Below are 25,190 nucleotides of genomic sequence, written 5' to 3' on the forward strand. Positions count from 1 at the left end.
CTGTCTGAGGTGGGCAGGACTACCTGGAGCAGCTGGCATAAAGGTAGCTCTGTGATCGCGATGTTGCAGACACAGAACTTCAAGCACTTCAGACATGTCTCCAGGCTGCTAGAGTGCATCTGCCTGAATGTGTGATCACCAGTGAGTCTCACAGGACTGGTGGGGAGTAGGCATACAACTTGTCTCTGAGGAAGAGAAGGGTGGGCAAAGGGATGAAGCAGCTGGGAGATCCCAGAAAAGTGCTCACTAAGTGCTGTGTCTGTGAATCTCAGAACTGCTTTTTTAATGGCTTCTTTGGTGGTCCCGCCACTTTGAACACTTGAGCAGATGTTGCAGACATAATGTGTTGTGGTTAGTAAGGGAGTGGTGTACCTTGGGATGATTTTGGTTACAAAAAGTGTGCCACCAAAGGCAAAAGGTTGGGAAACACTGATTTAGACAGTAAAACTGTACAATACTAATGCTATACAGTACATAAAGGAAGTATCCCTACAGATTTTATTTTTTCTCCAGCCGTCTGGAGTTTTTTTGTTTTTTCTGTCCCCCCTGGCCATTGAACCTTACTCTTATTCGATGTTAATTAATGTTGATTTATTTTGTTTTCTTATTGTGTCTTTTATTTTTCTATTCTTTATTATGTAAATCACTTTGAGCTACTTTTTGTATGAAAATGTGCTATATAAATAAATGTTGTTGTTGTTGAAGATGAACAAAACTAGATTGTTATACATTTTCAATTTTTTTCTGATATCAGCCTTAATAAATGGATTAAGGTTCTGTGTGTCTGTCTGGTTGCTGTGTCTAGGTCATTCCAACAGATGGTGCATTACAAATATTAACGTCGTTTTTGCAAATTCCATACCAAACGGCACATAACAGGGACATACACATTGTGTGGTGAGGTTAACGTTGATTACTTAAGATTTCAAACCTGCCTTAGATGGGTTGCCCAGCTAATTGTTTATATAATTAATCAAAATACTGCGGACATTAAAGGTGTTCTTGAGTGCTGATATGCAGTTGTCTGCGGAGTTCATCTTGGTGATCTGCTTGCCAGAGTAGTTGTGTCTTTCTTTCAAAATGACAAACTCCTGTTGATGCCAGCTATTCCTGGTGTATGGACACCAATGAACTGTTTGAACTGATTGAAGAAATTTGCTGTTGAGTGTTTCAGTCCCCTTTTCCATAAACAGATACTCAGAACCATTTACTTCTTCTCCACGCAAAACTCCCTTCAACAAATGCACTTCTGAAAAATTGATTCTCTTCAGGATGTTTACTTACAGTTAGGTCCATAACTATTTGCACAGAGACAACTTTTGTCTAATTTTGGTTCTGTACATTACCACAATGAATTTTAAATGAAACAACTCAGATGCAGTTGAAGTGCAGACTGTCAGCTTTAATTCAGTGGGTTGAACAAAACGATTGCATAAAAATGTGAGGCAACTAAAGCGTTGTTTTAACACAATCCCTTCATTTCAGGGGCTCAAAAGTAATTGGCCAATTGACTCAAAAGTTATTTCATGGGCAGGTGTGTTCAAGTCCGCCGTTATGTCATTATCAATTAAGCAGATAAAAGGCCTGGAGTTGATTTGAGGTGTGGTGCTTGAATGTGGAAGATTTTGCTGTGAACAGACAACATGCGGTCAAAGGAGCTCTCCATGCGGGTGAAAGAAGCCATCCTTAAGCTGCGAAAACAGAAAAAACCCATCCGAGAAATTGCTACAATATTACGAGTGGCAAAATCTACAGTTTGGTACATCCTGAGAAAGAAAGCAAGCACTGGTGAACTCAGCAACGCAAAAAGACCTGGACGTCCACGGAAGACAACAGTGGTGGATGATCGCAGAATCATTTCCATGGTGAAGAGAAACCCCTTCACAACAGCCAACCAAGTGAACAACACTCTCCAGGGTGTAGACATATCGATATCCAAGTCTACCATAAAGAGAAGACTGCATGAAAGTAAATACAGAGGGTGAACTGCAATGTGCAAGCCACTCATAAGCCTCAAGAATAGAAAGGCTAGATTGGACTTTGCTAAAGAACATCTAAAAAAGCCAGAACAGTTCTGGAAAAACATTCTCTGGACAGATGAAACCAAGATCAACCTCTACCAGAATGATGGCAAGAAAAAAGTATGGAGAAGGCGTGGAACAGCTCATTATCCAAAGCATAGCACATCATCTGTAAAACACGGTGGAGTCAGGCAGTGTGATGGCTTGGACATGCATGGCTGCCAGTGGCACTGGGACACTAATGTTTATTGATGATGTGACACAGGACAGAAGCAGCCGAATGAATTCTGAGGTGTTCAGAGACATACTGTCTGCTCAAATCCAGCTAAATGCAGTCAAATTGATTAGGCGGCGTTTCATGATACAGATAGACAATGAGCCAAAACATACAGCCAAAGCAACCCAGGAGTTTATTAAAGCAAAAAAGTGGAAAATTCTTGACTGGCCAAGTCAGTCACCTGATCTTAACCCAATTGAGCAGGCATGTCACTTGTTGAAGACTAAACTTCAGACAGAAAGGCCCACAAACAAACAGCAACTGAAAGCCGCTGCAGTAAAGGCCTGGCAGAGCATTAAAAAGGAGGAAACCCAGCATCTGGTGATGTCCGTGAGTTCAAGACTTCAGGCTGTCATTGCCAGCAAAGGGTTTTCAACCAAGTATTAGAAATTAACATTTTTTTTCCAGTTATTTTATTTGTCCAATTACTTTTGAGCCCCTGAAATGAAGGGATTATGTTAAGAAAATGCTTTAGTTGCCTCAAATTTTTATGCAATCGTTTTGTTCAACCCACTGAATTAAAGCTGAAAGTCTGCACTTCAACTGTATCTGAGTTGTTTCATTTAAAATTCATTGTGGTAATGTACAGAACCAAAATTAGAAAAAAGTTGTCTCTGTCCAAATATTTATGGACCTAACTGTATATATGAAAACTAGAAATGCATACACCCACATATATCATTTGTGACACATCCTTCCTGCCTTCGTCTAAGACTGTATCTCTTTCTTTCTGCTTTTATTCGTACCAACTCTCGTTTTATGTTTCTATTGCCTTGTATTCCTGTTTGATTGGTAAAACATATTTGTTGCATTACATTTTCCTAATTGTGCTATTTAAAATAAAGAATGATTAAAATACACATAATGAGGTTAAGGGCCTATAAGGCTTCTTATGAAGTTCACGTTGAGTTAAAAAGACACATATTACAACACATTTCTTATCACATTACCTTGTTACAGGCAACCCCATTATCCTCTAATTAAAAGAAATGATTCTGTTCAAGGTCTAATGGTAAGAAAAGTTTTCTAAACTGTAAATCTAAAAAAAAATTCAATATCATGATAAGAGAAGGTATGATTAGGGCTGTTCGGTCCCTGTACAACCGGTGTCAGAGCTTGGTCCGCTTTGCTAGCAGTAAATCATAGTGAGAGTTGGACTCCGCCAGGGCAGCCCTTTGTCATCGATTCTGTTCATAACTTTTATGGACAAAATTTCTAGGCGCAGCCAGGGCGTTGAGGGGGTCCGGTTTGGTGGGCTCAGGATTGGGTCACTGCCTTTTGCAGATGATGTTGTCCTGTTTGCTTCATCAGGCCGTGATCTTCAGCTCTTTCTGGTTTGCAGCCAAGTATGAAGCGGCTAGGATGGGAGACCATGGTCCTCAGCCAGAAAAGGGTGGAGTGCCCTCTCAGGGTTGGGAGTGAGATCCTGCCCCAAGTGGAGGAGTTCAAGTATCTCGGGGTCTTGTTCACAAGTGAGGGAAGAATGAAGCGTGAGAAACTCAGTCATCCGGGAGGGATTCAGAGTAGAGCTGCTGCTGCTCCTCCGCAACGAGAGGAGTCAGATGAGGTGGCTCAGGTATCTGATCAGGATGCCTCCTGGACGCCTCCCTGGGAGGTGTTCTGGGCATGTCTAACCGGGAGGAGGCCCAGGGGAAGACCCAGGACATGCTGGAGGGACTATGTGTCTCGGCTGGCCTGGGAACGCCTTGTGATTACCCCGGAAGAGCTAGAAGAAATGGCCGGGGAGAGGGAAGTCTGGGCATCTCTGTTTAAGCCGCTACCCCCGCGAACTGATCTCGAATAAGCAGAAGAGGATGGATGGATGGATGGATGGATGGATGGATGGATAAGAGAAGGTTGATCCTGATTGAGGAGCAGCCATAAATCAACTTGCCGTGCCAATGTATTGCAGGCCTTTGCACTAAAAGCTGAAAAATTGGTTTATCACAAAACAAACCTCACACCTGACTTTTTTTGGAGTTCACGCCAGACTTTAAAGTTTTAGCTTTACTGTAGGCATCACAATCAAACTTCATTAATAGGAAATAACTGAATGTAAATTAATGATACTCACAGAGATTTGGACATCAGCATCACGTAATGGAGAACCTCTTGCCCCAGCGTTGTAGGAGAGAGTATAACGCAGACGACCCCCATATGATCCAACCTGGAAAACAGAAAACAAAAGTATGAGAGTAAAGCAAACTTTCACACACGCCAAAGTGCTTTGTTAAATTATTCTTGTGTGTTTTTTGAAGCACACAAATGGATTGAGATAAACTGAGACTTGGCTACTGGCTCTGCTGGCACCCCTGCAACAGCACTGAATCCCATCTACTCAATGAGGTGCTAACAGTTACAAGGAGGCATCTTCTTCCGGGATGCAACTGTGCTTATGTATTAAGTGACCGCTGGGTTGTTGTTAACCACTATGGGTGACTCTAGACTTCCAATAAAGCTAGGAGATGAAGACAACTGATTGGCCAACTCTACTGACTCACAGTACAGTCCAGTCCGGTGCAGTCAGATTTCTACTTCTGGCTTCTACAAAATCACCAAGCAAGTCTACTTTACACTGAGAGGATTCTTTGCAGTCCATTGAGTTCAAGACTACAGACACTCAAAATATGCTAGGAATCTTAGTTTCATGAACGCAAGTTCTACCTGTAGAGAAAATGCCTCACATGTGCACAACTTCAGGGCTCATCGAAGGGTAATTCCACCCCGAGTCCAGAGTTGGCGCTGTCTTTTAATTCCTCTCCTCTTCCTCTAACCACAGGTTAGAAAACTGACAGCTCAAAGACCTCTGATGTAATTTATAGTTTCTGGTTGCCTGGGCCAACCTCTTCCTGCCTTCCTCCTTGATAACAACTAGTAGCGCCATATTGAGTCAGTCTAGCAGTAGACTCGCGTCTGGAAGGACATTAATCTGATGAATGTTAAGTCACTTTTGTTATTTTTCTGCCAAAAATTATATGGGCATCACTACTGGTGCCCCAAACCTCTACAATCTCCCTTTGTCTTTTGTTATACCGGACACATATATGGTAGAAAAAAAAGGACAGACACAAACAAAATACACATTTTACATACACATAAAGTTGCTACTGTCTAATGTTAGAGAAAGATCCTTGATTCCCAGTTCTCCTCGGCACTATTATACAAAGGCACTCTATACTCCGGCAGGTATATAAGAAATAAATTTAACAAAGATGTCTAAGGAGCATATCTTGTAAGATGGTTGTCCTGCACTGTAATCACAGATATGCTAACAATTCTTTGTTCAGACAAAACGTTTTTTAGGTATGAATATACCAGGCTTTCAAAATGAAAGAACAGATTTCAAAAATGTATTTCAAACAAACTGTATAAGACACATAAGACACATTCAGCACATCACTGACTGGATAGAGGGAAGTTCAAATTTTAAAAGCCCGGCTAAAAGTACCAGTGAATGCCACTGAGTGCTGCTTCTCATTTATAGTAAAATGGCAACAACACTACGAGAGAAATCATTTTGAGTGCTGCAATTTGCAAAGTGTGAGTCCACTGTTCAAGTACAATGTGAATTCTGCCGACGGTTCAACAAACAGCCGCCTTGTCATAGGTAAATTTCGTAGAAGAAGGTCGCATATGCAAACGTAAAAACACTGGTCGTCATGCAAGATGGTGCCCCGCCTCATTTCCACTTGGTGGTCTGCCGTTACCTGAACGACACCATTCCAGGACAATGGATTGGAAGAGGTGCACAACAAGATCTTGCTCATCGTCTATGATCTCCCAGGTCTCCAGACCTTACCCCCTGCGATTTTTATCTATGGGGGTACATTAAAGAAAGAGTGTTTGTTCCACCTATGCTCACTAATCTTCAAGATTTGCGACTTTGAATTGAGGAAGCTCTGAATTCAGTAACCAGGGACCAGTGGACTCATTTGTGGCCAGAAATGGTCTAACGTTTTGATGTTTGTCGCGCTACACATGGTGCTCATGTTGAGTGCATGCAACCTCATGGACCACAGGACCAAACTTTGAACTTTCCTCTATCCAGTGATGTGCTGAACGTGTTTCTGTATTATACAGTTTGTTTGAAGTAAATTTTTGAAATTTGCTCTTTCATTTTGAATAGCCCTTGTACAAGAGCATCCTTAGCTGATAGCATGCAAATCTTTACGCAAACACATTTACTTTAAAGGTCAAGTAGGATGATCTCAGCCTTAATAATGAGATGATGCTTAGACTTAAGGTCCTAAGCTGTTTTCAGATAGACAAAAGTCAGTATAAAGTGCTTTTGTAATATTAGTAATCTTGTGGCATTCTTTTAAGGATAAGTTCAACACAGTTGCATCTCCTAGAACCATACAGTATATGCAGGATATGTAAGAGTTATAGAAATTAATTTCCTCAACACAAGCTATATGGGACAATTAGTCCATTTATCTGCATCACAAAATATGCTGGTACCAATACTTTCATGATTGCTCTGCTTTGCCCATTAATTACAGCTTATTGCTGCTTTAGGGCATCACATGGTTGCTTCAATGCCTCTTATGTAATGTAGTGTAGGAGGAGAACTGACATCCCAGCCGGAAAAAAGAAGTAGCCATTACCCACATGGGAGGCCAGCACGATGACACAGATGGATGGGCTGGAGGTACAAATAAATAACTTTGTACCCAGCCAGGGTAAATTAATGGAAGGATAGCTTGGAGTCAGGAGCAGTTCAATCCCCAATACGATTCACATGAGAACCCAGTCTGGACACCTGCTGGGATGCTTGGGAGTTGGAGTTCAGAAGTTCAGCTCTATCAGGGTCCCTGGGTATTGTTAAAGGACACTGTTGGGGGAGGACCTCCCTACTTTCTTTATTGCCTGGAATTGTTTCCTGGAAGATACAGCATGACACTGGCAGCATTCCCAGGTCTGACTTAAAAAGGAGCCCACTGCCCCACATGGACAAGTTGGGAGGCAGCAGAGAGGAGAGAAGGAGGAAGAATTGTTCTATATTTGTGTATTTGCAGCTGGTTTGGGAAAGGCATTTGGAAGGGGTGCTTTTCTGGATGAAAAAGTATCATTTATTTCATTGTAAAGTGTACTGGACATTACTGCGTCTGTGGTTTGGGGCTGTCTGGCACTCCTTTGTGGTTACAGTAGCTACCATTACACCATTTCTCACCTGACTACTAACCACTATTAGAACCACCTGAACCCTCCCAAATGTATGACTATGCACCTCAGCTTTAGGATCAAGGCCCATGCTGTCTCTGGCACTTCTGTTAACAGTAAATAAGTAAAAAAAAAACGTTCTAGACCCTGTAAGCTGACCACTGAAACCCCATTCTATTTCAGTAGTTTATTGACATGACTTTTATGGCTCGGACTACAGGACTGCTAACCTTAAATACATCCACATCTACACCATAACTGCAAAGTCAACAGACCAGATAAATGTGGTATGGCCCAGGCTGGTGTGTTCAGACCACATTTATTATCTATTGTGTTGCTGCAGGGCCAAGCAGAACTCCGTTCAGGAATTCCTAAAACACTATTAACTGTCACAAAGCAAATACAGCTTACTGCTTTTCTGTTTTGTTTATATAATTTTGTTGTGTGAACTTTCCCTCAGTAATACTCACAAGGATGGAGATATAAAACTACAAACCAATTGCTTCGTCAGTGCCATGCCTTTAAGGTACACACGTAAACCATCAAATTAGCATGTAATTGCTCATGAAAGCAGAAGTTTGAGGCTGTTTAATGGTGCCACCTCTATCCTGATTTAGACATTCGGTGATAACACTAAACTTCCTGCGTTGGCTGGGATTGGCTCCAGCAGACCCCCGTGACCCCGTAGTTAGGATATATGAATGGATGTTAAGCCTTGCTGTTTAACTCCATTCTGTTCTAATCAACGCTGACTGGATCAGAACAAATATTCTCTTCACTGTTGTAGCTCCATTAATGTTACCACCTGTCCAAGGATCTTTTTTGGCTGTATAATAATCATTCAACTAAGTGGAAGGACTCTTTACTATGGGTTTTACAAAAAAAAATCGCAAGTGGTCTCCCCTCGACTTTCTCATACAGATATGGGGATGGACATTTGAGGAGTAAACCGCAAGACAATGGTTATATTTTTATATTATGTACTGTACATTAAAGAACCATCCATCCATTATCCAACCCGCTAGATCCTAACTACAGGGTCACGGGGGTCTGCTGGAGTCAATCCCAGCTCAAACAAGGCGCACGGCAGGAAACAAACCCCGGGCAGGGTGCCAGCCCACCACAGATTAAAGAACCATCAACAACAAATCAAATCAAATGAATAATATATTGAACAATTATAATAAAATTAAAGCTGAATAAATTGGACTATGCAGCTACATAGAAAAGTTAGAGTATCTCCATTTAACAGTTTTCTAAAGACAGAGGAAAAATAAACAACAAAACAGCTTGATAGCATGAAAGCTAATGATGTTTTTGTTGTGGTAGTCTCCTCTTTCATCCAGTACACCCCAGACATAAGCCTCCTAAACATCTAACGGTCATCCTGCTCAACAGCACATAACAGATTGGTATTTGTTAACATTTTCTTTACCTTATTCCCTTTAAACTCTTGTGGCAATTGCCAGTAGTAGGTTCCTTCAGGAAGCAAACTGAAACCTTTGTAGACCAAAGCATACTTCCGAAGTAAAAAGATGAGACAGGTAAAAAAGAAAGAATAAGATAGACATACTGGCCAGAGAAAGAAAGCAATGGGTTAAAACATTAGGAATCAATACGGATAGAGACCCCCTGCCACATGAGCTGAATGTCTGCTCCCATGTATTGCATGCAAAAAGTCTATAAGAATGAATAAGATCAGGCAGGCAGATCAAAGAAACCTTCACATTTTTCATTTAATGGCTCTAACTACAAATAAAATGTGTTGTGCAGAACACTACCTATAATGCATGCATGGCCAACCTAAAACTTTTCAAAAAATCCAAATAAATACACAGATGAACAAAATCTCATGCAGAAAAAGTTAAGCCCAGTGCACTGCCCTGAAGACTTGATATTGTCATTATATAATAGAAAACCAGAATAATATAATCAAGTTGATTTAAAAGTAACAGTTATTGTATAAAATAAAGACTTGATAATTCATTGATTACAAGAAAGTGCTTTGTGTTTCCTCTTCTACTGTAAAATGAAGTGTTTCTAAACAATTTTGTATTAGTTCTGATTAGGAAAAGCTCCTTAAATAAAGGAAAATGATTTGACATACACTCACTGAGCAAATTCTTAGGACCACTATACTATAACTGGGCAGGACTTCCGTTTGCTCTCAAAACAGACTCACGTCTTCATTGCATGGATTCCACGTGATGTTGGAAACATTCCTTTGAGATTCTGTTCCATGTTGACATGACTACATCATGCAATTTCTGCAGTGGCACTTTCATGCTGTGAATCTCCCATTGTAGCACCTCACAAAGTTGTTCTGTCGGATTCTGATCCAGTGGCTGGGAAGACCACCAAAGAACACTGAACTCAATGTCATGTTCATGAAACCAGCTTGAAATGACTAATGCTTTGTGACATGGTGGGAGTAGCCATTAGATTGGTAAATTGTAGCCATGAAGGGATGCACCTTCAAGAGATGATTGATGGCATTAATGCCCCAAAAGTTTGCCAAGTAAACATTCCCCACACAATTAAACCACCATCACCACCACCAGTCAAGGATCATTGACACAAAGCAGGTTGGATTCATGGATTCATGCTATTGTAATTAAATGACTGGACCATCTGTGTGCCTCAGCAGAACAAGAGATTCATCAGACGAGGATATGTTCTCCTGTCTTCAGCTATCCAGCTTTCTGTTTTGCTGGCTGACAGGAGTGGAGCCCAATGTGGTCTTCAGCTGCTGTAGCCCATCTACTCCAAGGTTCAACAGGTTGTGCATTCTGAGATGCTTTTCTGCTCATCACATTTGTACAGAGTGGTTATCTGAGTTACTGTAGACTTTCTGTCAGCTCAAACATGTCTGACCATTCTCCAGTGACCTTTCTCATCCACAGAGCATTTCATTAACTGAAGCTCCTGAGCTCTTTCTTTATGATTTTATGCATTGTACTGCTGCCACATGATTGGCTGATTAGATAAGTGCATGGATAAGCAGGAGTCCTAATAATTTGCTCACATGGTATATACATAAATTCAAAAAGTTAGCTGGGTTATTCCTATGTCAAGTACAGTTTCATTTTGGAATCTCAATACAGTACTCTCCCAAAGCACTCTGAAAGCATCTAACACAGAAACACATGCAAAACCTAGCAGAGGAAAAACTTCTGCAGACAGCGCGTGTGAATGAGCGACTGCTGAACCACTTCATGTTAAAGAAGAGCACACGAATTTGCATCCCCACCAAAAAGTAGTTTAAATGTTTATAACACACATGCTATTTCAGAATGGGCAGGCAAGTGCAGTGACCCGGTGCTACCTGGTCATTGTCGACAGGTCTGTGGCCCCGTGGCAGTATATACTGCCTCGGCGCAACGTTTGTCATCTCCTGCCTTTGAACTTGTATGGCAGGATTCATCTGAAGGAAAAAGTAGTTGACAGTAAATCAGCAGCACAGTCACCTACCCAACATCTCATCTCATTTTCTATATGTTTGTCCTCAAAAGAGATATCTAGCACATCATGACAAATACCAAGAGTGGGTCTGGCCAGCTGTGAGGTATACGTCCCTGAGGATCCTGGGTATGCCATTAGATTTTCCTTCCACAATATACACACAGGAGGCATCTTCAGGTCATGGCTGCACCATCTCAAGTGGCTTGTCTCAACTTAGAGCCGCAGATTTAATGTTAGAGTCTCCTACATTGTCCAGCCCTGCACACTATTGTTTCAGGGGCAGCTCTACAGCCGTGCAGCCGAACCTTAACTTCTACCAACCATCTCATTCGTTTAAAGAAATGTTGACTTGTATGTCAAAGTTAAACACTTATATAGTCAAGTAGGTCAGTTGATCTTTATTATAGTTAAATTGTGTGCCCAAGTCTTTACCCAAGCTAATGCTAAGTGGACAAACACACACACGTTGGCACCTGCACATTACCCAGATTCATTGTGAGGGAGTCTGTATATCGACTGCAATATCAAGAGTTTTGTGTACAGATTTAACTCTGGTTTTATCACTACCGTCCAGTTGTATGACCACATACCAATCCAGTTTCATAAATGTCTTCATCCTCACTCATTTACATCTGCTCTTTTATACCTTTCTAGTAGAGAACACTGACCTCAGATGTGGAAGTGCTGATTCCACCAACTGCAGAAAACCTCTTCAGTGTTTACTGTATTCAAGTCACCAAACTGGATATTCTGAATGGTTTGGAAGAACCTTAATATCCTATCTGTCAAAAATCACAAACTGGACAAACAGCCTAACACACCTCTACACCAAGTTTAAACAAATTCAGCTTAATGCAAGGAAGGCAGACACACAAATTGCTGCAAAATTACAGTCAAGGAGTGGCACAACCCAGAAGGCCTGAAACTCTGTACTCTGGTAGAAGTGCTCAGGAAGTGCAATGGGATATGCAGTCATAAGTGTGACTCATTACCCATGTGTGCAGAACATATGGGCTCAGGTCAAATGATACAAGATGACACATTTGGTAAAGGGTTTGATGGTGTCGCTGATGTTTATCTTAGACAGGTAGTACTTATTATGGAAGATCCAAGAATAAAACAGAACCGCAGTAATAATTCATCATTCTGATGATGATTAGTAGCTCCAGGAATGTCAAAGTCTCCCAATTAGGAACTACTATGTCAGTTGGTGGTACAGTATCTAATCATACATTGCAGAAAATGCATCTAAGGTGAAATATTGTTAACAGTTCTGGGATGCATTTGCACAGATGACATAGATATTGTATCTTAGGCAGTCTTGCCCGTGTGTACACATTAAAAGTGTATGGCATTGAGCTGTCAGCTTGCAAGTATTCCTCTACACACTCTTGAGGATTTGCCATGTGGCAACTCCAGACTAAGACCACCTATATTAAAAAAACATGGCTGCTGACCTTGATGCTGTGTGTAGATAAGGCAGACTAAATCAGCTGCCAACATTATCCATGGGCACCTTTCTAGCAAGTGAAATTGTCTGATTCCCAAACTAAGAAGCATACAGTGCATTCTTATGTAAATAAACCTAAATGGTGCACTTTGTGAGTTTACCTTAAATTGCCTTCATTCGTCCATCCACCACCCAGTTTCTACCCTGGCAATCCAGTTGAGGATTGTGAAACACTGATACTTATCCCACCAGTATTAAGAGGAAGGTAAAAACCAACACTGGATAGGGCACCAGTCCATCACAGGGCAAACGCATGTGCAGACTGACACTCATTAATAATATTTGTGCCAGTTTAGACTGACCAATTAACTCAACTAGCATGTCTTGGGCATGTGGGAGTAAAACCACAGTACCCATCAGAAATAAAATGGACACAACGTAAAAGCTACGTACCAAAAATGTCCATGCCAGGATTCAAAACTAGGACTCTGGAGCTGTGAGGTAGCAGTGCCATTATGGCAACCCACTATCTTGACGTCTTTGTAATAAACCTTGTAGTGTCTTCTAGTAAAATCACATTTAACTACCATCAACCATCACTTGCTAATTTGTATCCACACTCCATTGTGGTCCAGAGGCCTATTAATGCCTATACTTTTATGATGTGAGCCATCCTGGAGTTTGGCTTGGGCCATACTAGGCATCCTGTATGGGCCAAATAGGCTAGCAGACTGTCACATATAAATGTCAAATACACCCGTTAGGTGGAATTTACAGATGACTATCGCCTTTGAAGAAAGTACTGGCACTGTTTGAGAAAACCTACAGAACTTTCACATCAAGCAGCTCTAGTGTGAGCATAAACACTTGGGTACCCTAAAAAAATATATGTGCTGTGGCTCTCCTGGAAATACGTACCTTGAAATCATGTAGGTTAGAAGAGTATCCTGGAGGTGCGGCCAGGGGAGAAGGGCGCTGCTGTGCCCTAGCAGTGGAACTCAAGCTAGAAGGGGGAGAATGAAATGAGGAAGAAGAACGTGTAGCAGAAGGGCTAGACTGGGTTTTAGAACTTAGTTGTGGTGGGGCTAGCTCAGGAGCTGGGGTAGGTGGTAAGGAGTTGGAGGAGAAGCTGGATATGAGCTCCCAAATCTCATCGTCAAGACGCTTCATCTCTTCTATTTCGGCTGGGGACTAAAGAAATGACCAAGTGAAAGAAGATGAGAGTGCTGAAGAAGGAGTAACAGGAAGGCATACTGCATGCAGAAGAATTCCGTGCAAACAAAACATTGTTCCGTTGATCTCACACCGATAAAGACTATCATTACTGAATAAAGGAATCATTTCACAGGCAATGCAAAACACTCTTAACACTATAATTTACAGGGCAAAATACTGCCAGTGACTGGCAGAAGGCCACATCTGTCCCCTCAGGTCCAGACAACAAGACATTTCCCAAGTCTTTCTTAACTAATGCAAGTTGCAGAAAAAGAACTGCAACTTATTCCTTTAGCAGATTGCTGTATCATCACCATACCTCCTCACCAGTGAGGTAGCACAATACCAACTAACACTAACTTCACTGGACCAATGTTTTAGACTTCCTTTTCATTGGTTTATAGGCACATTTTTGTCAGATGCAGAGAAAACAGCTAAATTCTTTGGTGCATGTGCTAATCAACATGCAGCATGTTACCAGGTACCATGATCAGTATTACTACCTTATCTTGAAACATCTGTGTTCTTAACCTTAGAAACTTCTGCCTTCCTCATATGAAATAACTACTTTGAATGTAGAGAAGATTAAAACTTATAAGAAACACCACAAAAATATAAATTTGCATTAAAATGAAAGATTGGCTATACTGCAATGTTTACTGTTAATATTTGCATGCTTTAACCTTTTCCACTGACAGGTTGCAGGTAAACAGCCAAGGCCTGAAGAATTGTGAGACTGAAAAGGAGTGAAGTGTATTCTGGGAAACCTGAATGGCAATTCAAGACCTTAAAATGTTTTGTATAGCCATTCTGTTTGTAGGTTAGTGCAGCTTTGGATTCACCATGGGAATGAACCGTGAGCTTGTGTGATAAGATTCCTGTGTTTTGAGAAACTGTAAAAGTGTTAGCCACTTTGTTAGCGGACAGTAAGCTGATTATGTGTGCTTAATTTGGGAGAGATGGGGAGACTTTGTGGTTGTGTTTTATTAGAACTTTTATTCAATATTAATCTCAGTTCAGTTTTCACTTCAGTTGATGCTTAATTGAAAGAACAGAATGTCTGATTCATTTGCTGCATTTCTAAAATTTCCATGGACATTCAAATGGAGTATTTTATCTGCTTAGCTGCTGGACACCTGCAAAGTAGCTCTTTTTCAGGCCAGATATCTTTCTTTAAATTTTTGAAAAAGGATATACTGTATAATTAATAAGTAAGGAATAGGGCCATCTGGGAAATGTCTTGTAAGACTGAATGAAGACTGAATATACCACCCAGGTTTTAGAATTCTTTGTATTGCTTATATTTGCTGGTATTTTTATGCAAATAAATGTAGATTTAAAATAAATGATTAAACGTAATGCCACTGTCTAATTACTGATGACTAGAGCAGCTGAATGCTGATTGGTCATTCCTCGTCTAGCTACAGTCTCTTAAGGCCACAAAGGACACATTGTGAAGTCCTCTATTGGTGGTAAACTGGGTTAAAGTAAAAGAATGAAAACAAAAGACAGTCCCAGACAGTGAGCAGCCTGTCATTAGAGGTCCCTAGGGTACAATAAGGGTGATAAGGCAGGAGAGAGGTTGCAGGTAACAGATACTTGTCTGGTTGTGACATTTCTTCCTATCCCCCATTACAAAAACAACGTAAGAGGTTATATTGGTACCTTTCGTGTTAGGTGCACATTACAGGTGATCCAATAACACGATAAAACTATCCTTCCTGACAACTGCAATAACTACAATCCATGTATGATTTTTAACTACTTCTGTTGTGGTTATGCAATTTAATAACTCTGTTAAAAACTGGCATATAATTTCTGTTTAACCCTTTGTATTCAGGTTATCATCTCAAAGGTCACACTAAAAGGCTTACAACTGCCAAGGAGGACTCAAATATCATTGCAGCCTCAGCCTGAAAACCTAGTTATAAAGCAAGCACAAGAGGATTAATGCTAATCCGGAGTCACTTCATCTACAATATACAGTAGAGTCTCGCTTATCCGATATAAACGGGCCAGCCGAACGTCAAATAAGCGAAAATGTTGGATAATGGCAGGTGTTAAGAAAAAACCTATTAAACGTCAAACTATGTTATAATTTTACACATTACAAACCTAATAATCATGTTTTACAACATAACAACTGAATAAATTAACTGAAAAAATTAACTTACAGTTACAGAATTGTCGGACATTAAATACAGTATGTACTGTACTTAAAAAGTTCAGTTCTGTGATGATTTAAAGACATTTTTGATCGTAGTCTGCTTTCCTGACGAGTGCCGTTTCATCGCTGTGAAGTCTCGCCATCTTTGCGGCATCATTATATTGATTCCTGTAGCTTCTTCTTGTTGCTCAATGTAATTAATTGCAGTTTCAAGCCTTAACTCTGTCACTAATATAGTCAACATCCGTTCGAGCGTATACTGTTTACTATAGCATTGTGACTGCGTGTGTGTGTTTGTGCTGTGACGTGCGAGATCCCATCTTGCACCCGAAAACTCGAAGCTGAGTCTCAGTATTTTTAGCAACACCAACTTTATTAAGCTTGAAACAGCAACAGTGAGGTTATTTAATGTTGCAGGATCTTTCATTCTCCTACGCACACAGACACAGCAGTCAGACAGGGTCGGGTGGAAAGCAATACTGAGCCCAGTGCATTTATAATGTCCCTTGTTCCTTGTATCACCCACCAACGGCAGGCGCTTATAGCATGTCCGCGATCTTTTTGGATTGGCTTTTACATCGAACAGCTACAGAGCTGGCTGCCTGCGATTGCTTTGGGACGCTCTTCCGCGTGTCATCCCGTTGGGTGGAATTCCACAAGAATTTAGAAACTCACTCACACCAGCCATGATTATTTTCAAAGGTAAAGTGCAGGTTAATTTGCTTTATGTATTTTTACTTTATATTTTTTTATATGAATAGTTTTGGGTTGTGGAACGAATCATCTGAGTTTCCATTATTTCTTATGGGGAAATTCGCATTGATATACTGTACGAGTGCTTTGGACTGCAAGCACATTTCCAGAACAAATTATGCTCACAAACCGAGGTTCCACTGTAATTAGCTGCGGCAGAGTCGGGAGCAACAAAAAAATAGACTACGCTCACGCTCGCAACTTGCAGTTCTTGTTGCCGATTGATGCGTATTTTTTTTGTTCGTTTTTTTTTTTTGCGGTGGGATGTCGGATAATACAGAATGCTGGATAAGCGAAGGTAGGATAAACGAGACTCTACTGTATTCAAGACCTCTGTTCACCCTGTCACGCATGGGCTCCAGATAGTCATCTTCCAAGCTGACCTAAGTTTTGTGTTACCACCCTAGGATGAGCAGGGGCGCTGTCTCTAACAGTCTTGTCTCCTACAAAGCCATGGAAACCCGCCCCTTCCAGTCTGCCTGGTATAAAAGAAAGACGCTCCCAAAAGGTGTTGTCTTATTTCGGACCTGACCATTATAGCGAGTACATTGAGAAACACAGTGCATTAGAAGAGAGCGCTAACTATAGGGAATTGTTCCTCATTAAGTGCACCTGCGGGTGCATAATTTACGCTATTTTCTTCATTTTTTGTTGAAATTAAAAACGGAGTTTTGCCTGGTTGGCACCCCAAGCTTTTGGCTTTTACCCTGCCTCTTAATTCACCCTACTGAGACCCACATCCAAGACACCAAACGGTACTTAAGTCTCACCTTCACTTAAAGCCATTTTTTGTTTCATGTGGTATCAACAATATGACTTTTTCTCTCATAAGGGCTTCTTACTTCCTTATGACTTCCAAATCGCCTTCTTACTCACATTTAGCAGCACCAGTATGAACTGAATAGCTTCATAACTGTAATAGTTATTTCATTTTGAAATGTGATCCATTTATACTTACCAGAAAATGTGACAGTTGATTCATTAAATTATTAAAGTCTAAAAAAAGAAAATCATAGAAACAGCAGAATCCCTGAAGTTGACTAGAGAATTCTGGCATTTACAGAGTGCAGATGCTGATGCAGCAAAAAGCTGAAACAACGATGACCAAAAGAAGATACAAACCAGTTGCAATGCCTTGCTGTCGGACAGGATATATACCAATGGGGGACAAGGTTAGCATTCACACACAGCTCTGGTGAGTAAAAACAGAAAAGCCAAATGATGGCAGAAAGTGCAGTATGGCATGATAGTAAAAAAATTCAGGAATGTAAGCATCAAAAGACCTACAGAGGACAGGCCTATATGTAAGTAAGACTACTCCTTTAATCATGCATTTTCAAAATAAGACAAAGTAGGGATAACTACTGCCATACCTTCATGATTTACAGAAGCACTCATCACAAGCACACATTGCCAGTTAGGGTCATGCCACTGACAACAGCCCATGCTCCATCAGTTTCTACCTTAGGAATGGCCCGCTTTGTCCTGGGATTTGATTTCCTAATGGAGTCCATTAAGTCCCAGATGACTGCATCCTTGCGCAATTGTTCCTCCGTCAAATTGAAATCTTTCTAAAGATTTCAGCACAGGGTATTGTTACATAAATGCCATTCAGTTCATGTACTGTGTCCATAGTGCTTGAAACCAAAGATCCCCCATTCTATTGTTTCGATTGTCACTGCAACTTTAAAATTTCAGCAGCTTATTTCATAAAAGCAAAAGCATGACACTAAAGTGAACAAGCTGGGGGTATGACCAGTACAGGTGACAAGCGCAAGGCTTTCAATGTATGTTTTCTCAGTCTTATTTTAGTATTGGATTACATACTAAGTACCCATTGTGCACCTATTTAAAAGTCACATGAAGCATTTTAAGTAACGTAAGATTCCCCAGTTGCCTTCAAACTAAAGAAAATAAAGACAAAGAGCATGCATAAGAACATTCTGCTTCTTTAAAGTCATTGATCAGGGAAAGCGTTGAGTTGTGCATGTGTGTGTCCATGTTACATGGTGCTCATTCATTCATTCATTTTCTAAAATACTTTTATCTAATACCGCTTTCTGGGGTGTCAAAGCCTGTCTTGGCAGCATGAGATGTAAAATGGAAACCAATTCTGGATGCAATACAGTATAGACCATAACAGGGCTAGAGATATGAATCCACCTAATGTGCATGTCTTTGAAATGTGAGGGAAAACCAAAGCACGCAGAGAAGTCCCATATGGACATGGAGGGTACAAGGCATGCAAACTTCAAACTAGCGTGAACCCAGGTTCCTGGATTGTGTGGAAGTTTTAAACAAATTGTGCCAATTTTTGGTTGTTATTGAAATTTTCCACAAAAAAAATTATTTTTAATAATAGACAAAAGTCGGCTTCGCTCGCCAACCCCCGGATGGGTGTTATGCGCTAGCCACTTCGGAGATCTTCCACTCGCACATGGTGAAGCAGATGTACAATTTAAACAGATTGTTATTTTCATGGGAATTGTTACATATGCATAATACACTTTACATTATGCTGAGTAATTAGTCAGCCAGCCATTGTCCAACCTGCTATATCCTTATGCAGGGGCATGGGGGTCTGCTGGAGCCAATCCCAGCGATTAACTAACCATAGTAAAAGGTAGTAAAACATAATAAATTGAAAGAAAATTATGTTTCATGTTGCATTTTCATTGAATGAAATTTACACGCAAATACTTTTAAACTTACACTTTTACTGTAAAACTTCAGTAAAAACAAGTTTTTGAATTCACTTTCTGTCAATTTCGCATTGAATTTTAGTTCCATGTTTGAACTTACATCGTGACAATGCAAAGTATAACTGCTCATGAGTGAATATCGTTTCTTTCTCTCTAATAAATAAACCAACTCTTTCGAGTGTTTGTCCCTGTGATTTGTTAATTGTCATATACGATACATCCTTCTTTCAACTGTAATTCGATATGGTGTTAACACTTGTAGATATTCTTCAGGATATCGTAAGCTGATGTTTTCATTTTGCGCACCATCACCACCAACTGTTTCAGCAGAGTCTATTGATATGCATTTAACCAATTTGCCATGTTGCCGATCGACAATTTTTGTGTTAATTTATTTGACTTCATTGTTTCTCGGTGCTAGGATTGCCTGTGTACTCATTTCTTCTGTTGATAACCCTTCTGGATGAAATTCTTCAATAAGATTTGGACATAATAAGTCTTCTTTATTGGGAACTTAATGTGAGGAAAACATAAAAATTCATAACAGCTGAGAGCGCAGGAACTGTGTCTGACAAAAGCATTCACATGAATGAGAGATGCGAGGCCTGTGGGCGTGTTTGAAAAAGGTTGTGAGGAAGGTGGGACTTCTAGGCAATAGTCTTGTCTCTTGGGACTTGAAAATATGTCTTGGAAATAGTTTTGTCTCATCTCATCTCAAGATTTTCTTTTATAATAGAGAGATAAGTTACAAAGTATAGGTCATTCATTACGTTCTGACAGCAGCACATTAAATATACAAGCTGGGGTTAAAAATTTGAAAGAAAGTCACAAATTTTGTTAGTAAATTGAAATAGTATACTGTTCTGAGAAGCCAATCGGTTAATAAGAAAATTTTTGTCTCACGAGGTTACTGATTCTGAACAAACCACTTAGTTTGTCACAATGAATGCGTCTTAGTGAAAAATGTCCTGTAAAGCTTCTGAATGAAAATGTCCAGCTTTACGCACTTCTTCCATTGAATGTCAGACTTTAGTTATCTACGTTACTGATATAAGTAATAAGTATGAAAGAAGTAATATTTTTTGTAAGGAGAACTTAGTTCTAGGGCAGCATGGTGGCGCAGTGGGTAGCACTGCCGCCTCGCAATTAGGTTCGCCTCCCAGGTCCTTCTTGTGTGGAGTTTGCAAGTTCTCCCTGTGTCTGTATGGGTTTCCTCTGGGTACTCTGGTTTCTTCCCACAGTCCAACGACATGCAGGTTAGGTGCATTGGTGATTCTAAATTGTGCTTGGTGTGTGTGTGTATGTGTCCTGCAGTGGGCTGGCACCCTGCCCGGGGTTTGTTGGCAGGGATTGGCTCCAGAAGACCCCGTGACCCTTTAGTTAAGATATAGCGGGTTGGATAATGGATGGATGGATGGATGAACTTAGTTCTGCTTACTGCTTTTTGATTCATTTGTTATTATTTTAGTTGAGCGCATGGACCTGGGTGGTCCCTTCTTTTGCTCTATGCCAGCCTCTGAAAAGTTTAATGGCTCACAGGTCTATCGCAGTTATATCTGAATTCTCTCTTCTAGACCAGGGGTCCTCAATCCCAGTCCTGGAGAGCCGCAGTGGCTGCAGGTTTTTGTTCTGACCTGGTTGCTTAATTAGAAAGCAATTCTTGCCAATAAAGCACTAACAAGCTATGAAATTAAATTAACTCTGCTATGTCAGGTCATTCTCATATCCTAGATTTTCTTTTTCTTTTCTTTCTATCATGCAAATGATTTGAAGGCTAAAATGGACGAGTAATTCTCAGTCCTTCACGTTTTTCTCTTCATTTTTCTTCCAAGTATTTAATTAAACCCAATAGTGCAAATAAATACACACAGGTGTAAATGTAAATAAGCTAAATGGAGAAATGCTGCTCTCTCTTGTCATTTGCATTTTATTGATAATAAGGAGCAATTAAAATAGCTGTTTAAGACAAAATTAAGCAATAAGGGCTCAAAATCACTAAAGTGAAGCAGAAGCGTTACTTTAGCAATAAGTGCTTTTTATTAAGCAGCTGGGTTGGAGCAAAAACCTGCAGCCACTGCGGCTCTCCAGGACCGTGATTGAGGATCCCTGTTCTAGACTATTGATTCAGAGGGATCTTTCTTAGCTAAATTAATATGAATACATTTTTAAAAAACAGCTTTAAGGAAGAATATTGTAAAAGGTGACAATTTACAATTAGCTAAGCTAAGTGAAGGTTTTTAAATATCGTTGATCATCAAAATTTGACAAAGCGTTTTTTGCAGCAAATTTGCTGGGTTCGCCAGTGACCTACCTCTAAATTTTTCCTGAAAACTGCTGTGCTTTTTTTTCCCAGTGCCCCATAATGCTTTGCAAGGCCTTTGTGACATCACAGAGCTATAGCAGCTCATGTTGCATTGGCCAGTATCCCCAAGCAGTGCTTGAAGTTGAACAAAATAACTGCCAGTACTCCCTGTTGTGTTCGTCTTCTACCTCATGATGTGCCAAATACAATACATACATTTTCTTCACAAAATGTTTTTGGAGGGGGTGGGTTTCCTTCATTTGGAGGTTTGTTGGCACTTTGGCAATGTGTACTGGTATGCGTGCAAATCAAGCACTGCCACTGAATATACGAAACACTGATCCCTTGCATCACTGGCTCTGTGAGTGTGCCATTACTCGTACATTAACTGCTGGTTCTCTGAAGCTCAAACAGGATGCAAATCACAAACTACTCCCTAAAACATAATGCTGATCTCTTGCATTGCTTGGTAGGTGCTAGTCATAGTTAGTTATAGTGGCTCAGGAGATGCAGCGGACTCGGAGTATTGTGCTGTGCTAATGTGGTTTCGTTTTTCAAAGTTATTCAGAGCTGCTGTCTGATATATATGTTTATTTTTTTGTACTTTTTGCTAGTCTTTACAATTTGTTGTATTTTGTTAGTGATTACTGTTCTGTCGGTGTCTTTTGTTGTTTGATGGTTGAATGGATTTTCGATGTGAGAGGCACAGCACTGCTCAGGTCACATTTCTGGCCACAATAATCAGTCCAGCATAGTTGGTAGATGCTTCCCCTTAGGGACACTTAAAAGACCATTGCACCATTTTAATCCACTTAAAACTAGGTCAGTTTATCCTTCCCCATTGACTTAAATGCATGGCAAAGCTCCTGAACATTCCCACAATTTTACCAAACTTGAAGAGAAGCAAATTCAGTGGGTTTGGTCTTCACTCAATGTATAGACAGTTAGTCATGGGTTAGCATTGGTTAGACTTCACTAAAACATCATCAGAGTGTCTAAGAATGATGGGCCTAAATGAGAGTACGTGGAGCAGCTGACATGCATGTGACTGTATAATGTGGCTGCAAAAAAAAAAAACACATCAAAATCATCTGCTTCAGTTTTAAGAACACAACAAAAGTAATTCAGTGTCTCACTGACATGTATGTGATGCATGGCATATTTGCAAATTCCATTTCATAAAACTTACAATAGCATGGATTTCCTTCATATTTTTGCAAAACTAATTTGATGTATCACATTCCCTTTTTAGGGGCTATTATAAAAATAAAAAAAAAAAAAAACAACATGAAGATGATCTGATTAACATTTCAGAACACAATGAAGTTAGATGTACTGCAGCCACATACGGTGTCCATTCAAAAGCATTAGGATATGCCAACAACATCCCACTCTGGACATTTTCATGTATGAGAACAGGAGAGGCACAAGAGCTGATCATAGAGCATCCAATTTTGATTTACGTAATATCCAATAGCACGGATGCGTTTCATTTTTTCAGAAAAGAAACAAATCTGATGCATCATTTGCACATTTTAAGCAGAATAAAAAACATCAAAAACTGATGACTTAGCTGGAGATCAGCATATCTAGTGACATATTTTAGCAGACTTGAAATGATAGCCATTTTTAGGTTAAAACTTTTCATATGAATTTGTAAAGTTCTTCAAACTGTGCCTGCCTGTTTAAATAAGACATTCTGAAACATTTGTTCCCAGCAGAGCTGCCAAGGGAACAATGAGATAATTAAATAGTGTACTGTATGGGAATTTAAAAATAAAAGGTTTTACTTTAGATATAATGTATGCCAAAGGCTTTTAATCTGTTTAACTATTTTGGGACCCTGAGATAATACTATCTCACGATGGATGTGTAAAAGATTATAATATTTATCTGGTGCAGACTAAATGTCTCTTGAATGTGCAATGCAAAAGATCCCAGTATACTGTTATTGTGTTATAGTGTTATATAATACCGTATGTGTTATATTTCTAAATTTTCACATGGAATTAAAAAGGTTTATCTAATCTCATAGTTCTCAGTCTTGTCGCACAAATCTGTGCAGCTCATGTCATGTGATGAGGCAGAAGGTGCTATCTAATATCTTGACTTTTCCTTATTGAAAATGATAATTTCCTTGACATCCATATTCTTGAAAGATTAAAAAAAATATATTTCGTAATGCTTTAGTTTAGGTACTGCTCCTATTGCTCATTTACTCTTATGTAACAAGAAATTAACAAAAGCTTCTATTGGTTTGCATAACACTTATAAAGCATCAGTAGACTGGTTATTCATGTCCGTGCAGGGTGGAGTATTGACATGATGGTAAAATTACTTGTTAATATGGAGGATTCACAGGTTTAATACTAAATAAGCAGCATAAATAGAAATGTGTCTCAGTGAAGCCACCTCAGACCACTCCAAAGTGAACTTTTGTTAGTAGGTCACATTGCAGAGATGAATAACCGATCTACTGATATTTTAGAAGTGTTATCAAGACCCAGAGAAGTGTTTGTTAAAATATTTTTGCTAAGCTATGGAAATCTTTTGCTCTATGTAAGTCATCACAGACAATAATAAAATTATATTTCAGGAGTACCCTAATACTGTACAGACAGATTTCATTTTGCTGAAGTTTTCTCTAAATAATGACTAAGTTGGTCACAACAAACAACAAGAGCTAACAGTCATGCATTGTTAGGCTCTGACAAAGAGTGAGTAGCCCATGCTAAGAGTGCTGCTCCAAGGAAACTGAGAAGTAACACTCTTTCCTAATTCGTCACACACACACATTATTCATATGCTTTTACCTTGTGTGCTCGCCTCATGCGGGCAAAGAAAGCCTCCCTCTGGGAAAAGCAGATACATGTCAGTCAGATAGTCAATAAGAGCAGAGACAAGCAAATGACTAAGATGAAAACAGAAAGAGAAGTCAGAGAAGGGTTACTGGAGTACTGAACGAAAATCAAATACACCCTAAGGTCTCCTCCATTTGTATTGAAAAGCAGGGACACTCGCCTACACACAAATGCTGAAGAGTAGCTCTCAGAGCCCAACTTATGAATCACGTTTTTTGGAAAATTTGGTATGGATGACCAGAGCCGTCTTAACAGCATTACAGACTCCCGGGCAAAGCAGTGCACTGGGGCCCCTACCTACCAAACACTCGGCAAGTCACAACATACATAGATTAGCATGGGCCCCCCAGGCAACTGCCCAGCGTGCCCATGCATTAAGATGGCCCTGTGGATGACATCCCAATGGTCAAAAAACACTAAAAGTTGGTCAGAACCTCCAATAAATTCATCTTTTATCATCACCGCCAGATTATATTAAACACTGTAGCTCCTATTAATGGCTGATGAAAACAGCCCTATAGAAAAGAAATGGACCGTACTTACTTAACATTTTAAGCCACTGTTCTAAAAACACAAATGCCAAACTCTGAACCTGGTTGTGGTAGTTCATTCATTAATCTTAATCTTTTGACAGGCCTGAAATCATCCTCTACAAGAAAGGATCCAATGGCAGATGAAGCATCTGTCCGGCACATGGCACACACCTACACCTCTCCAATGTGGAGAGAAAGAATCTGAAGTACCTGGAGAAACTAAATGGGGAGAGCATTCAAAATCTGCATTTACAGTTACTGGGCTGGGATATGAATCCTGGAAT

General features: G+C 40.0%; 1 protein-coding gene across 10 annotated transcripts in view; it reads right to left on the reverse strand.

The window, feature by feature from the left end:
* hspg2 (heparan sulfate proteoglycan 2) overlaps positions 1-25,190 on the reverse strand; it is a 516,773-nt gene that overhangs the window by 161,789 nt on the left and 329,794 nt on the right. For 7 of the 10 annotated variants that reach the window (XM_039755775.1, XM_039755773.1, XM_039755774.1 and 4 more), the window contains 6 exons: positions 24,326-24,364; positions 17,972-18,079; positions 13,292-13,564; positions 10,787-10,885; positions 8,897-8,980; positions 4,373-4,465 (listed from right to left, as the gene is read on the reverse strand). In XM_039755775.1, the coding sequence (XP_039611709.1) occupies positions 4,373-4,465; positions 8,897-8,980; positions 10,787-10,885; positions 13,292-13,564; positions 17,972-18,079; positions 24,326-24,364 (696 nt within the window). The remainder of the gene's footprint in view (positions 1-4,372; positions 4,466-8,896; positions 8,981-10,786; positions 10,886-13,291; positions 13,565-17,971; positions 18,080-24,325; positions 24,365-25,190) is intronic. The other 3 variants (XM_039755780.1, XM_039755779.1, XM_039755778.1) reach the window with 2 other exon arrangements.

Source organism: Polypterus senegalus, chromosome 6 (assembly GCF_016835505.1).
Source record: "Polypterus senegalus isolate Bchr_013 chromosome 6, ASM1683550v1, whole genome shotgun sequence".
Classification (NCBI taxonomy): domain Eukaryota; kingdom Metazoa; phylum Chordata; class Cladistia; order Polypteriformes; family Polypteridae; genus Polypterus; species Polypterus senegalus.